Here is a 17,764-nt window from a genome sequence, read left to right on the forward strand (position 1 = left end):
TGTCCACTGTTAAACATTATTTGAAATGAAATTAAAATAAAATACTATTGATTGTACACTTAATAGAATGAAATTTTAAACAAAAACACTAAATATAACTCACTGGTACAATAGGCGGCCTTATCGCTGAAAAGCTATCTCTGTCAGGCAACCCAAAGGGTAAAAATAAAAACTAGAGTTAGGTTTTACACAAGAAGAACTAATACGATATACACAGATAACAAATATAACCAAATTAAAAATACCAATCATTATATCATACATAGTAGGAGCCAAAAACACAAAGGGAAATGACAAAGAAGCAATAAAAAACCAAACAAAACAAATTAGGGTAGCATAAAATGCTTTTATAAGGATTATTTTATAAGGATTTCCAAATGCCACGATGTCACGCTATTGCTTAGGTTTTTTTTATTAAATCCGAAGCGCAGACATCATAGCGTGTATTTTTCAAATGGAAATTTTATTTTGCATTCTCAAGTATAATCGCATTTTGCTTTTTTTTGGTTTTATAATTTATTTTAATGTTTCACATGCTAACTTATATTTCGCATGCTAACAATGAATGGTATTGCTAACTGTTTTATTGTAGCTGTTGAATTACTGCGTATGGCGGCTATTTTTATTTTTTATTTATATTTATATGATATACAAATGTTACTTAAAATTAAATACATGTTATATATTTTATTAATAGTATCTGATGAGTATGTCTAGAAGGCAGGACTTGGAACCGGTTTTAAATAACCGGATAAAGTATTGATATTTGTCATAACGTTAATTATCCTAATTTTATAGGTTTGTGTCGACTAGAATCTGTTTCTTCATTTAACCGGTTAAATAAACAACACCCAAACCTTTAAAATGATGCCGATACAAGGTTTCATAATACAAACCGGTTTGAAATTTCTACCGGATTCCAAGCCCTTATCAAGACATTTGTGTAATATTTGTTTAAGAGCAATGTACATAAATATAACTTTTTGATAAACATATATTTTTATAGCTTTTTATATTTTAATAATATGTCAGTTAATAAATATATATAAAAAGAATACAGAAAAATAGCTTTGATAATAATGTACTACGCACTAGAAAATAATGTCGCAAATTATAACTCTTTAGCTCGGACTTTTGACAAGATTTGCGACTCTGTAACGAGAGGCATTAGGTTAATTTTACTTTGACGGTACAAAGTTTGATATGCGAAAACAACGCTTCGGTTGCGAGCGAGCCAATCTTTTACTAGGTCTATCTACGATTGACCGATTCGAAGTGTGTTCTGGAACCTTGATCTGAAAAGCTGATTGAAAAACCCTCTCGGCTACTCAAAAACTAATAGTAACTCAAGAAAATCAAATGAACACATAATTCTATGATATCATTGTCAACCGCGAGACCATCGGCGTGCGATCAGATTCTCTGGTACGTAGGAATTATTACTCAATGCTATGATATAATAATTTATAGATACCGAATGTGCCATATTTACAACTTTGTATAATAGATGAAGCGTAAAAGTCGCGCTTGTAATCTCAATCAAATAACATTTCTATACATCTAATATTTCTATATAACACAATTAACATTAAATAATTTAAGATGACAATCTCAGAAAAAAATATTTGAAAACGGAGGATATATTTTTCGCCCTATTTATCTAGTGTTATTTCAGAGTTTATATTTGCAAAGGTTATTTTTCCGCCTTAATATTTTATTGAAGTTTTTTATTATATTTTATTTTCGTACATTCTCGATTTTTTTAATTATACTCGATGTAAGACTATAAAGCATTTACTCTATGGTTATCCATAACCCCTAGTGCAAGTTTTCAAATAAACAAACGTTCGGTACAAGCGCACTTGAAGGACAGTTGCGCAGAATGTTTTTGGAAATTCATTGGTACATACGTTTTGGCTTTACTATGGAAATGAATAAATAAAAAATAATTAGTAAAATGAGGTCACGCTAACTTAGTGAAGATACATCACCCAATTATCTATAACTCATTTTATCAGTTAAAAAAAAAACAAGTAGGGTGAAAAATTATTCTGTTGCTGCTAAAATAAGTTTACCAATGAAAAATATTTTATTACATAATGTGTCGGAAAATAGGGTAATTATTTTTCTTTGATTAAGATGACCCAAATGAAAAACAATCGAATGTTAAAAAAAAATACACTGAACCATTATTTTTGAACCTTTATCAAGGTTTGCAAATTGGTATAAACTTGCATGTGGAATTTGACAAAGATGGTGGCAAAAATTTTATGGGATTGGAAAAAATCTAACCGGTTTTACAACAGTGTGCAGTCTGTGGGTATTTTATAACGAATGCTGATTTATTCCCGTTTGCTGTACCGAATGCTGATTTAAGTAACGCCTAATCAAAGAAGATTTCTTGGCATACATTTTCTTTGCAACTCATATAGCCTAACTTGTCTATGGTTCATGCCACAAGGTGTGGTTAGTATTATCATATTTATCAATTTTATGTAAAAAATAGGATAATAAAAAACCGATTTAATATATTTTTCATCTGCCAAGTGTCAGTTTAGGAGTCCTCTAAACTTTATGATCCGCCGAATCGGTGTCGTAACTTTAGGCGGCGCACAACCTCGCCGGACATCACATTTGAGTCCGTGAATCGTTTTTACTCTCTAGGAATCACTTAAATTACTAGGCATTCAATTAAGCGATTCCTAGGTTTAGTGAAAACGGGCATAAGTCACATAAATCATTTAGGCACTTACAAATGGTATTAAGGTTAAATCATTTTTTCAAATATGTACAAAAGTTTTCCTTATTAGGAGATGCAGATGCATTCACGTGGGGGGGGGGAGACAATTTAAACGTTTAATTTAATTTTGTAGTGATATATTTTGGGCGTATCTTCTACTTAAGATTTACCCATTATTTAAGGGACGGGACGGTATACACTAACGAATGGTTTATATCTCAAATATCCTCTGTGCTGCAGCCGATGTGACGTTTGTTTATTTGATAAATATGGAAAAATTACACTTGGGCGTTGAATGCATTTATAGAACATATTATACTTACTGTTACTAACAAAATGGTTATTTCTACAATAAATGTATAATTAATGAAACTGGCTTTTTCTTTTTCTATAACAAATTCCTGATACAGAATAACAAATCCATTCCAGATTCAATGTAAGGTTCGAGCCAGAAACCGGTACCTAGCGCATGTTGTTAGGATCATAGTAGGCTCCTCGCAAAGTATATTATTGGTCGGTCCCATTTAACCTAACTAATAATAAAAAAGCGGTGATAGCCCAGTTGTTAGGACTTCGGTATCACTATCGCGGGGCCAAGTTCGAATCCCACCTGCACACACCACCAACTTCGATAAGTTTAACATTACTTCACTGTTGAAGCAATTAAAATATCAATTGTTTCAACAGTGAAGAAAAACATCGTTAGGAAACATAACCCTAAACTTCTTATGGTGGGAGGAGACCCGTGCCCAGTAGTGGGCCGGTCATGGGTTCATAGATGATGATGAGATAGAGGCAAATGCAGCGTCCAAACAGTCATATTTTTTTTTATTAACGATAGGCCAGCGTTTAACGACAATCATGCCCGTTAGAAAGCAATGATGAGGTCTAGGTTGGAGCACGCTTGCCTAGAAAAAGCCTATTCACTCTAGCCTTAAAGGTACTCAAATTATACGTGGCAGGAAACACAGTTGCCGGGAGGATGACTTTCAGGACGTGAATAATAAAAAAATAAATAACACAATGTAAATAAAAACAGTGTTTCCAGTAAAATATTTATTCGTTTCTTCATATAATTACATAATACTTAAAATTTTATTTGTAAAGATTAACATTCAAAGTGATCAAAAAATCATAAAAATTCAATAGCCCATTCAAGGCACTGCAATTATTTTATATATATCATAACAACGTTAAAGTTAGTCTGTAAAGCCTGACCAGGAAAATTAAAGACCTCGCCTTATTGTGGATAGAAATTGAACTATTATTAACTATACGTTAATTATTCTGTCATATGCGGGCAAATATGTTGCCATGAAAAGTACCGCCACCGGAACGGGTTTTTTATTTTTCTGGTCAGGCTTTGTAATATTTTAAGCTTAAAAATTAATAAGGCTTATTTTTTTAATAATTTTATTTCTTAGCACCGTTTTTGTTCTTGGCCATAACATTGAAAAAATCGGTTTGTTTTCAACAAAGACTATTTATTATTCCGATATAGACTAGCGAGCGAATGACACACAAACTGCATAAAAGCTTTAGTTAAACTAAGCTTATACCTAGCTATTTTTAAAAACTATAAGGAAGATTGTTACTTTAAATTATTGTTAAAGAAAATTTCAAAATTTATAAATAATGATAAGAGAATGGCTGTATTTTTAAACGTTGTCAACTAATACAGAGCAAACTTAATTTGTAAGATATCAACTGGTGTTAAAATCTGATCTACTTTGATGGTTCATGGTATTTTTTTATTATCAAAGTAACAAAACCTTTGTCACATCACATAATGGAAGCGCTACTTACATTGAGGAAAAGAACTCCGGAAGTATTACCGGGTCATACATATTGAGTTTCATCTAAACGGAAAAAATATGAATACTTCATAGAAAAAATTCTCATACTAATTTTATATTTCTCACAAAAAAAAATCTTTGTATGTGAAATTCATGGTAAATAGCTTGACACGAATCCACGAGTATACACTCTCATCTTCTCTTAAAGTTCGAAGTTCAATTACTGACTTATAATCCATTCGTTAGGAAAATATCCATCAGTGCAACTCCAGAGAAAAACTTTTTTATTCTCCTTCAAGTAAACCCTTTTGCAATCTCGCTTGATGGTAAGTGATGATGCAGTCTAAGTTGGTAGCGGGCTAACCTGTTAGGGAGGTACGGTAGTCATAACTCATACCCCTAATCAGTTTCCACGCGACATAGTACCGGAACACTAAATCGTTTAGCGGCACGTCTGTGTCGGTAGGGTGGTAACTAGCCACGGCCAAAACCTTCCACCAGACCAGACCAAATTGAACTAATGCCAGGGAAAAGGTTCACAGTGGAGTAAAAATTACGTTTTACTATATTACAAAAGATTGTGTTTAGCAATTACCTTTTTTCAATCACTGTTATTTATGAAAAATTAAATTTTAATAATGAAGGTAAATGCAAAAATAATGCAATAAAGCGCTTACTTTTACAGACGCTTCAAACTTCAACGAATGGTCACTGTGAAATTGACTGTTTAATTATTGGCTTCCTTTACCGTGCGTGCGTGGCTAGGCCGCTGGAGAACGACGACTCATTATTTTCTTACACGAATTTCTTAATTCTTCGAAATTCTTAATAGTTGCACTTACATCATACTTCAACTTACACAGTAACGCCATCTATCGTAATCAATAATAAGTCAAACGATCCGACACAGACAATAGTTCTACCCGAGCTTTGTACTTAATATATGGCGATAACAATCTTCCTTTACTATTTTAATCTATAAAAAGGTCCAGATGGAGTGTTCTACGTGCGAGTAGTCGCGCGTTGAGTTGAGATGACTTGTTTTATGGGCGATTTTACTTTCTAGGACGGATTGTCAGGTGTGTGTTGGCCACTTCCATTATGCTGGCCATGATACAAGTCGTGCGATGTTAAACGTATGGGTGGCCGCCAGTCGCCGCTACTGAATTTATCTCCTTCGCAGGTTCCGTCGCACGATTCATAGCACCTTTAGGGTCGCTTGCTCGCAACTACACTAACTTAAGTAAACGAAAACCGGCGCATAATTATACATGTGGGAGGAATGTATGAACATTTTGTATATCACAATCGCATCAACACGCGACTCAACTCGCGCGTAACTAGCTTCACCTGGACAAGCACTACGCCTTAACTAAAGAGATATAACTTTATATAAATCTCTCATAAAATTGGGTAACATAATATTATTAAGTAAAAAAGCATGTCTTATATTCTAAAATTGTACGAAAGACAATTTAAGTAGTTGCATTTATAGTAATTAACATTAAAAGGTATAAAAAAAGTCATCATTATAAAATATATGCCTTATAGGTGATTAAAACTGAATCACAGAATTAAAATAATTAAAAATAATAAAAATTACGTAGGCCGCAATCAGAATGTCTTATTGATATAAAAGAGTATATGAGTTTGTCTGTTTTACGTAGCCATGCCACAAATGCTTATGTAAATGCCCGTTAGGAACTGCAGTGTGACATTTTGGGAGCGGTCGGGCAGCGAAATTATATCGTCCTTAAATTTCTGAGATCTTCTTTCTGGGTTCTATTAATAAACCTGGCATAACGTCGGAATGCAGTGTTTGGTTAACTTCCACTCAGAGCTAATCTTGGACACGTTTGGAAATGATACTCTAAATACTAAACGGTGTGGAAAATGCATAAAGGTACAAGGCGGACATTTAAAACATCATATCCCTGAATGACAAGTAGACATTGTAATAAATTAGCGTTTCATCATCGTTCTCAGCACATTGGTTTCCCAGCGCTGGGCACAGTACTGGCCTCCAAACTAGGACCCACCAACGCGCTGCGATGCAGGCTGGCGGGTTCAGTGTCAGTCAAGAGCACCTTTCAAATGCCAGACAGTGACAAACAAAGAATAACTATTCCGTCGTTATGCCACGTTTATTTGTATGGCCCAACCCTTTTAAAATGTGTCCTGCATCAGATCACTCCTAAAATGTCACCTTTAAAATATCGTATTAACTGTCGTATATTAGGAGTTATGTGCCATAAGACTATATGAGGTAGAATTCTAGGTAGTTACTGTCAATGTTTTTAAAAATATAACAATTTTAATTTTTCAATAAGACCTACGCTTAAAAAATAAAATAATATGAAATCTTATTCTAAATAGAAAAATTATGTTATAAATCTGTAAGACACAATATTGGCTCAACACGACCCTGTTTATTATGTTAATAAATTAATTCTCGTGTATAAAAATGGACACCCCACTATGTATGAGACTTTAAAATGTTCAAAAATGTTGTCTTATAATATAATATTAAGAAGTAAATCTTTTGTCTGTATTGTATACAATGAATAATCTATATAAACCTATAGTATACATTTTATACTATACGTTAACATGGTTTACCCCATAGTAAATAAACCGATATAAAGTGTATACTATACGTTTACATGGGGTATTTATAAAAATTAAATTTCTTTTGTTCCATTTTCCTGGAATTTTGACATTTAAAAAAATAATAATTGTACCAAGTTTTGTTAAAAAAAATTACTTGGTGAATATAACAATATCTGTGTTTACAGTTAAGAACTAGTGCAACCACGTATTACTATGCCAGCAGTAAAAAAGTTTCATTCACACACGCTCACACAAACACGTGTAGATGAAATCTATATTCATTATAATTATTTAGGGTTGTCAATTTTTTTCAGGAAACTTTTCTATTAAAAAGCGAAATTGTATGCCTTTCTCTAAATCAAGTATTTATAACACTATGTAGTCCTAGTATTTCTTTCCAAAGTAACCTTGTAAGAAAATATTAAGTAATTAAAAAAAATATAATAAAAATATATATATAATATGTACTTATAAAGTTAAAAATAGATTTAAGTACTTTGTGATGAATAGTTGCCTATGCACGACTTTTTTTTGTTCATACACTGCGGTTTAATATTTTCTTAAGTTGGCAGCACCTGATCTAAAATATGTCTAAATATAATCGTAATTTTTTGAATTTCTCATTACACAGGTTAACCCTTGACTGCAATCTTATCTGGTGGTAAGTGATGATGCAGTCTAAGATAGTAGTGGACTAATCTGTTAGGGAGTATGGCAGATATATTTATCCCATACCCCTAGTCGGTTTCTTCGATATCATACTGGAACGCTGAATCGCTTAGCGGCACGTCTTTGTCAGTAGGGTGGTACCTAGCCACGGCAGAAGCCTCCCACCAGACAAAATATATATAAATTCCTATATTGCCCCAGAAGCTGTTTGCTGCCTCGTTTCTGATGCACACCGCAAAGACCTGGAATGCTCTTCCGGCTTCCGTTTTCCCCACTACTAATCACTTGACACCTGAATGCCAGGGCATATTTTTATCCAAGGGGAAAGGACAAAAAGTTTATCTTCTACAATTCTTATCCACTCTTCGAGCATGGGCGTAGGGGTGGAAATAATAGTAAATAAATAAATATATTACGACATTCACACATCGCCATCTAGCCTCAAAGTAAGCGTAGCTTGTGTTATGGGTACTAAGATAGCTGAATGTTTTTGAGTAATATACCTACATAAATACTTATAATATACAGATAAACACCTAGAAAAATATTCATGTTCATCACACCAACATTTTCCAGTTGGAAATCGAACCCACGGCCTTGGACTCGGAAAGCAGGGTCGCTGCCCACTGTGCCAATCGACCGTCAAATAATCAAATCAAGGGTAGACTTCCCTGGCTGTTGTCGTGCTTTTGTGGGACAAATAAATTTTTTCCCTTGCCAGATGATATAATCGGGGATAAAAATCGGATCTCTTGTCTATGCTAGCCGTGCTGGTGAAATCGAAGTCAAGGGATACCTTTTAATAGAATTTAAAAAAAAAAGATATTTTAGGGTAACAGTGTAACGTATGGTACTGCATGCATGTGCGGGTGTAAAAAGAGTTTCACAGCGCGATTTACGTGTCGCGAGAAGTAAAATTGTCGAGTGGGGTTACCCTAGACGCACTGCAACGCTTGTGCGTGGGGACGTGCGTTTAAGGTGCGTTACGTTTTTGTTTAGACGTAGGTTTGCGTGTGCGTTTGTGGGTTTAGGTATGGGTGCGTACGTCTGTCCTATAACCCTAGCTGATACTTGCGGTGATCGGGAACCCCGCAGTTAATCTTTTTCTGTAACAAAAAAACGTCACTGCGTTATTGTTGTAGGTTTTAATTTCTTACATGCAAAAGTAAAATCAAGTGAACCCTGTCTCTTTATTAGGTATGTGTCGGGTAACGTAGGTACTATGCACGTGTCTGTCTTTTATCTTGTCATTGTCATAACAACCCTACTGATGATAAACAATTAGAATGTTTTAAATTAGTTTGTATGGAAAAAATAAATATGTTCTTTTAATTTAATATTTTTCAGGGTATTTTGTGCACCCTTCAACAGTGTTTCGTAATTCCGTTATAAGTTGAATATTATAGAGGTGCGCAAGCTGGCAAGTGTACTTAGTCACCGACTAAGTACTCTTGCCAGCTCCACCTCTAAATTCTCGCTGCCTCATGAGGAAGTACTTTTATATATTATGTATGTTATATATATTTTATATATTACGTTTATTTATTTAAATTATCTATGTATTTACATTCAGTATACATTTTTGGTATTTTTGTATATTTTTCTTTTCCTGTGTGTTTACGAGCAATAAAGTGTTTCTTCTTCTTTATCTTCTTCTTCTACTCCACACTTGAACAGCGTAGTAGACTACGCCCTAAACCTTTCTCATTCTGAGTGGAGACCCGAATTTTCTGGTCCCCCTTATTATCTGACCCTACTATGATTTCTAACAGTAACATTCAATACCTACCTTTTGTATTTTAGATAAAAGGAAAGCTTTTTATTATATCTCTAATAACGAAAACTTACTTTCTGGGAGCGTGCTGTCAGGGGAGTTCATATCTGGCGCGCTCGCCGTAGCGTACGGGTTGGCGGGCACGGGCTGCACAAAAAAAAAACAAAGGTAGTAATAACGTTATCGTTAAATGTAATACAAATGTTAAGCCTTCCATAGAGTATATCACTTCATATTGCTTCCCATGTTAGTTCGACACTTGTAACAGTATAGTGGGCGCCGTTGTGACGCAGACAGCCGATGGCGACCAACAAAAGCGGCGTACACCAGTACAATGACAACCAACTGGCTATCCTTACACGAAATATCATCAAGGTCTCAGAGGTTGTGACACATCTTCGCATGTTTTATATAATACTTCTATGGATGTACTTACAGAGACAGGATTTTGAAATGCAGAATTCGGTAAGAATGGGGGCACATTCATCCCAGCTTCACCCGGTACGGTAAATCCAAGATTTCCGGTTTTCAATCCTCCTATATTTCCAGGACTTGGCATGACGTTCGGCTTCGTTTCGTATGGCACATTTTGTGGTGGGTAAGGCGAATTTGCACCGGGGTAAGGCGGATTTGCACCCGGGTAAGGTTGATTTGCACCCGGGTACGGTTGATTTGCACCGGGGTAAGGCGGATTTGCATCAGGGTAAGGTGAATTAGCCCCGGGGTAAGGCGGATTTGCACCAGGGTAAGGCGGATTAGAAGCAGGGTAAGGCGGATTTGCACTTGGGAACGGCGGATTTGCAGAAGGATCAGTTAAATTACCAGGGTAGGGAGGAGGATTTTCAGGGTAAGGTGGATTTGCAGTGGGGTAAGCAGAGCTTCTAGGCGCGTAAGGTGAGCCTGAAGGTGGATACGGCGAGTTCGATTGAGGATACGGAGGATTTGGTTGCATATTATTACCATTCGGGTAAGGATTAGCGGGAGGGTAAGCCGAATTTCCGGGATACGGTTGTGCGGGGTAAGGAGTGTTTTCGAGGGGCTGAGGTGGTTCACCATCGGAGTAAACATTAAGTACGGGTGGGTATGCAGTTTGTGGTGCCACAGTGATTTGTTGAGGCAGTTGGTCACGAAGTGGGTTTAGCACATTGTCCTGGAATCCAACAAGGGGGACGGTGCCAATGACAATGCGACGGGAGCCTTCAGTATTCGAGTGACATCCATCCGGGCATACCGTAACCTAAAAAAGTAAACTAAGATCAAAAATTGATAAAAAACTAAAACAATGACAACTAAAAAGTCGACTGACGTTTCAAAAGTGCTTATATTAGGCCTACTTGAAATAAATGAATTTTTAATTTTGAATTTGAATTTTGACTATTAATAGTAATTATTTACTCTCTATAAGTAGACTAGCTGTTCAAGTATTTATGTTATGTTAAAGAATATTATTAGTTTATTTTTTTAATATTTAAATTTATTATATTATGTAAGATGCATTTGGGTAAATCAGTTAAATTTATTAGTATGTAGTTATTTATAGCTATATATTATAAAAAATTTGAACCATTTGCAGTAAGTTCTCCACTTTTATTTCCTAATTGTGGTTGGCAAAGATCGCTACTAAGCTATAAGGCCACCTTTTGTATTCTACTTCTAAGTATATCCTTTAGTAAATGTGGTTTACAAATAAAGAGTTATATAATAAAAATAATACTTGTGAGACTTTCTGATTACGTTCATAGTAAGTGGCAACGTTTAAGAGGCAAAAATAATTTTAGTTTGATTTTTTTATCTCCCTTTTTTTTAGAAAGTCTCCCTGTAAGGGACTACTTGCAGCAATAAAGCCACCTTTGCATGCCTAATATTTTCTTTTCGTACTCATATATTGGCTGTATTCTAGTTACGTTTTCCGTGTATTTGTTGTACTTTTTAATAGCGTGGGTGTCTTTAAAATAAAACGCGAAGCTCTTTCAGCGGGTCTCGCCCAGACGCCTTTTTCCGTATATTATTTTATTAGGAAAATCGCTCACTTTGAATACATATTCCAGCTGGATGTACTGGCAGCCGGAGAGGTTGTAAACGTCCAACGCTGGCACACCCATCTCCACCGTCCAGTTGCGACTCGTGTTGGACGGTACCGGTCCCTTCTGGATCTCTGCTATTGTGTCCTTCACTTTCCTCCGGCCGGGCTCGCTCGTCGCTATGAATGTTACTTTCTAGAAATACAAGCCGTATTACATAAATATTAGTACAGACCTGAAAAACTCCCTCGCGCAATTAAAGTCAAAAATATCTTTATTCAAGTAGGGCCCATAGGTGGCACTTTTGATGCGTTCATAACATGAGAATTACACGGTAGGAAGCTACGACGGTTCCATCCTGGTCTAAGAAGAAGCCGACAACCAACTTAGCCAGGTGTTTTTTTTTTGTTATCACCATCTCACATTGTCATTTAAAATTATTAGTAAGAACATTATCACTTGCTTCCTTCGTCGGTGAACGAAAACATCGTGAGAAAACCTGCCTGCCTGGGAGTTCTCCGTAATGTTCTTAAAGGTGCTCCGGCCTTTACCCCTTCTCATTGTGGGAGGAGACCCGTGCCGTGTACTGGGCTGGTAAAGGGTTGATATGATGGTGATGATGAGGTTCGATACCCGGTAGGGACAATTCGAGAATGTTCAAATTTTTTAAATAGTTTACCCTAAAACGACGGTTTTTCACTTGGTGGGCCATCTGCTTGATGCGACACTCCTAACTTAATTATATTCCATTAGATAATAAATGCAAAAGTCTGCTTGTTCGTTTATCAGTCCTTCCTTCACACATCAATCTATTAAATGAACGGAATAAGTTCGTAGACTTTGACAAGTTGTACTAGCTTTTTTTAAGGACTAAAACGTATAATAACGCTACTTAAGGACTATAGCTAACTTCAGGGTGTCAGTTTTTTGCGGCTGTGTTCGCGCGCATCGTAAAAAGGGATTCCCCTCTCTCTCACTCGGTTTCGCAACCTTCATCCTGTTAAAATCCTGTTACTTCGTTACATCGCATTATTTCACTCCCGTCATTTTTCCTAACGCAGCTAAAGAAGTATAACTTCAAATAAAACTGTAGTTTACCTTAGTGAGCTTCAGTTTAATGTCGTCTATCCCCACGCTGCCCTTGTTAGAGCAGGCCACATCTATGGGTATGGTTTGCCCGGGGCAGTAGCCCGAGACGGGCAACTTTATTACTGCTTCTGTTGAGCCAGAGCTCATGCAGCAACAGCAGTAGGACTCCTGGAACTCCATCTCAATCGGCTCCTGCAATAAAGAACGAACGGATGAACGAATGAATACACTATTATTTTACATAACATAAAAAAAAATATATAATTTTGTAGGTAGTATGGAAGCGGTGATAGCCCAGTGGTTAAAAATGGTTCAAATACCAGCAAGCTCGCATGAAAACACTTGTACTTGTAGTACTGTGTACTTGTAGTGGAATTAAAAAAATAAAGGTACGTACATAAATAAATTTAAGTTATACAAAGCATGCAGTATTGAAATATTTATTACAGGATCATTTGAGATAAAAGTATAGATAAAATAATGTAATCTAAAACAGTTCATTTACAGATTGTGCTAATTTTATATTATTTAATTTCCAATATTGAATCAAATTCATAAAATGCAAAATACTGTTATTTCAAGTAGGCTTAGCACTTCTGAATCGTGAAATCTGTCTGTTTGTAGTGACTCTACCAACCGTTCAGAAGAAGTTCAAATTCTACCAAGAAGAAGCTGACAAGAAACTCAGCAGTTCCTTTTTTCTTACATGAACAATTTGCATTTTTCATTTTAGGTTTGACAGTACAGATGTTCTTTAATATTTGTCAATTTAGTTTGTGTAGAGCAGAATTGGCACCACTATATACCTCCTCTCAGAATGAGAAGGATTTAGGCTGTGGTCAAGCACACTGGCCAACTGCGGTTGAGAATATTATGAACAACTCTCTGGCTTGCAGGTTTCCTCGCAATGTTTTCCTTCACCAGTATAATAATAATAATAATAATATAATAATAATAACGTTTCATTCAGATAAAAATCCATGGCTACAACCTAAAATTGGCCAAACCTAGAAATAATAAATAATTAGGAATCTCCTAAGGTAAGTACCCTCTTGAGCACTTGGTGTGTGAGTGTGTACCAACCCAGTGCTCCATAAAGGGATTTTCCCATTTATTGGTTGATATTTTAGTATAGCAAGTGATATTTAATCTTGGTAAAATTAAAAACACACGTAATTACCAAACGTGAGAGGACTCAACGTTTACATAAGGGGGGTTCAAAATTATTCACCTCGAAAGGGAAGCTGAAGCCTTACCCACTAGAATATTATTCCCTAGTTGATTACTATGTACAGATCTAGAATACTCACTCTACAATAGGGATCCAAATTAAGATTCAAAGGTGCCATCACCCTGACAGCAACTTTCTTCTCCTGGTCAAACTTAAAGGCTCTATCCACAACAGCCTTGATCTCATATCTGATGTGTCCATATTCACCTTCAAATGACGATGGACAGTTTGAAGGTAATTGGAAATGGAATGGAAACTCGTAGTGACCTGGTTGGATTGTGTGCTCTCCTGAAATACATGATCTGCTGCCGTCATCATCATCAGCTCATATTAAGGAGTTTTAGAGCAAGTTTCTACAATTTAACTATCCCTACTAATATTATAAATGTCAATGTAAGTTTGTTTGTTACGCTTTCATGCAAAATCTACTAAACCGATCATCACGAAACTTACACATATTCCTGAAGGTATTAGAAGTAATATATGCTTTTTATCCCGAAATTAAGCTCAGTCCTCTTGGGAGAGGGGACGAAAGTGTTTGAAGATTTTACACCAGGCTTAGCTATCCTAAATATGTATGCTGCCAAATTCATGAGGCACATGTCTATCAAAAAACAAAAACAAAAGCGGACAAAGTTGTGGGCAACAGCTAGTCATTTATATGTGATAATAACATTAATAGTTATTATCACATATAAATGATAGTAAGCAGGACCAGTGATAACCTAGGGGTTAGGACTTCGGCTACACTTTAAGCCACCTGAGTTCAAAACCCAGCACCACCTCTATCTTTTCTAATTTATGTACAGTTTAAGCGATTATAATATCACTTGCTTCAACAGTGTAGAAAAACATTGTAAGGAAACCTGCATGCCTGTGAGTTGTCCATAATGTTTTCAAATGCACGTAGAGTCCACCTATTTGCACTGGGCCCATGATAGGCTGTAGTCTACACGTGTATGGTTTGATTTCACACTCCTTTATTAATTATATTAGTAGTGTAGGCATTAATAATATTAAGACGCATATACCTGATTCACCACCAACCATATACATCTTGGTATTGACATATTCCTCATGTGCATTGTGGTTCACAGTATAACTTTGTGATTTTCCATTGACTGTTCGGGTGCGTCTTGTTGTCCAATGAACATGGCAAAATCCTTTTAGTTTCACGAATAAACCTGCAACATACACCCATGTAACTCATATATCTTAGTGGGAAAAAAGACAACACAGTAGTCAGTAATAAATTTTTATTAATTATTATTAATTTTTATAATTTTTGTTAAATCAACTTAATGATTTCATTAAGTTGATTTTTATCTACTAAACTTATTTTTTTTATTCATAATCATCTCATCACTAGTAGTGAAGTGTGTATGAAAGATATACTACAAAGTATACTGGGGAACTTATTAATTAAACTTTTTTAATCGTTCATCAATGCTGGAAGGTCACAATCTGTGTATGTTGACTGTAATGTAAAACTGTAAATGTAAATTATAATGAAGTTTAAAAATAAAAAAATAGCACAAATACTACAGCAATAATTATATCGGCATATTAACTCTACACAAGAAGATTGCTTATTAAACAGGGAGTTTCCATTTTTATTATAGCGGCCAATTTAGACACAGCTATACGAGAATGGTTCTTATATCTTGGGATAGAAAACTTAAATTTTAATATTGGAAACAAAAATACATGGTATTTTAGACTTTACAGCTATATAGATAAGATACATTATACTGGTTAAAATTGGGCTTCAAAATAATCCAGTGAACAAATTATATATAATTACGCTTGGATATCATAAATCACATACTACAAACTTGCGGCGTTTTGGTGGAAAACGATCGGAAGAATTTAATTATATTATGCTTACCACGAAAACTTTTAACTTTGTCTTGTTGAAATATCAGTTTCCCCTGAACTGTTTGACCGGAATAGTACGTTCCGTTAGGGCTGTCTAAAACCATTCGCCCTTCATCGAACCCCATCACGAGATTTTAAAAAATAGTATAAACAGCAAAAATATTTATTATTTCGAGATGAGAACAAGCAAAATCTCAGCCGCCACCAGCCCGCGACAAGCAAAATAAAATCGTAAACACAGATTTAATAGAAAAGATTTACTCCAAATTCCCTATCATAGACTATAGAGCGGAAGTAAACACAGAGTACAGACCAGTAATCATTCTATTATACGATAGTACGCTGTACAGGCTCTAACTTAAAAACTTGTTTAGTGGCACGGGAAAGGAAATAAAATGAATAATTGACTTAATTTACTTGCATCTATTCCTGGACATAATATCATTAGTTCCGATTCTTAGAAAATAATCTTGATATAGTCGTAAAAATGTAATAGGCCCGTTTTGACATTTGTCATCGCGACGTAACTAGTTATGGACCATAAGACTCGGGACTCGATACTCACGATAAATCAATTCAAGTTTTTATCAGTACTTGATTGATATTATTATGTATTGTAAAGTGTTCGTTCGTTCAAAGTATTCCTTTAACTTCACAACCAATACGCGTGACTGGCTGTTGATTATACGTCCACTTTTCAACATTTTGAAACAGAGTTAGTACTATATAACAACAAACACAAAAATCGAGTCAAATCACTATGTTTAAATTAATGTCCAAAATAGAAGAGCCATAGTTAACGTAATAGTAAACAATATATATCAAACTTAAACGAGCGCACAGTCAACTTTACAAGATGAGGAACGAAAAACTGCGCAGTGCGCGCGGGGACGCTTCAGTCATGTGCCGTTTGGTCAGATACATCAACCCAGACTCATTATTTAGAACCCATTTTGAGAACCAAGCTCATTCTTTGCAGTAAAGATTACTACACAATATTTAATTTCGATATTCAGTAAAAAAATGGTTACAGCTCTAGTATAAAAAAAAAAAAGACTAAGAACGTAACTGTTTTCGGAACGTTTCGCAACAATTATAAATTGCATGCTACGATAAATTAAGCGCAAAAAGAATACTCGCGATATATTCTTTCATATTATTTAACGTCGCAAAAAAATTTACGTATTTTTTAAAACACTGTATGTAATTGATTTTTATTTTATTGTTTCTTTCAGTTTCATTCCAAGTTACATTCTATGGTCTTGCACAAATGTCAAAACGGGCCTATTATATTTTTACGACTATAGTAGGATTTGAAAGACAATATACAACCCAATTCATTGTATGGAATGTATAGGTACAAAAATTCATCATCATCATTCTCCGTTGAAAAGCAATTCGATATCTTAATTGCAATAGTTTTGGATAGATATCGATATTTTAAAACTCAGTAGGTTAGTGTTCGTAGGGGATTCATTTAAACAGGATTTAAATAAGAAGAGCATAGAGTATTTCCCGTTATAAACATCTTCATACCTACTAGAATCCACGAATGTAAATGAATAACACATATCAAATAAATAAACACCAATATAAGAACTTACCGTGAATCGAAATTGATATGGAAACATTGATTTAATTTGTTACTATCGTGAAGCTTGTTTATTATAACTGAACTCGTGAACTCAGTTAAAGTTCCATGAAGACTACTATTTTTTTTAAGATAATCATCATCATCATATTATCAACCCATTGCCGGACAATTGTAGGGCTCGGGTCTAAAAATAAATGATTAAGTTAATTGCCATAATTTATTCCGTAAAGTGTATAAAAAAAGATTCTTAATAATAATAATTGAATATAAATTTCTTGATAATAAACGATTATTTTTGCAAAATAGTCGATTAAATATTTAAATCGATTATTTTTGACATCCTTGGTAAAATTGTTTTCCGA

The 17,764-nt window shown here is 35.0% G+C and overlaps 1 protein-coding gene across 1 annotated transcript; it reads right to left on the reverse strand.

The window, feature by feature from the left end:
* Positions 1-8,403: 8,403 nt before the first annotated feature.
* LOC120632789 (arrestin domain-containing protein 2-like) lies at positions 8,404-16,063 on the reverse strand. Its single transcript, XM_039902798.1, has 8 exons — positions 15,819-16,063; positions 14,962-15,114; positions 14,010-14,218; positions 12,709-12,891; positions 11,620-11,805; positions 10,026-10,826; positions 9,664-9,736; positions 8,404-8,921 (listed from the first exon to the last, which is right to left on the reverse strand). The coding sequence occupies exons 1-8, from the start codon at positions 15,931-15,933 to the stop codon at positions 8,911-8,913; spliced, it is 1,731 nt and encodes a 576-aa protein (XP_039758732.1). The 5' UTR covers positions 15,934-16,063; the 3' UTR covers positions 8,404-8,910.
* Positions 16,064-17,764: the final 1,701 nt, after the last annotated feature.

The sequence above is a fragment of the Pararge aegeria genome, chromosome 20 (genome assembly GCF_905163445.1).
Source record: "Pararge aegeria chromosome 20, ilParAegt1.1, whole genome shotgun sequence".
NCBI classification, from domain to species: domain Eukaryota; kingdom Metazoa; phylum Arthropoda; class Insecta; order Lepidoptera; family Nymphalidae; genus Pararge; species Pararge aegeria.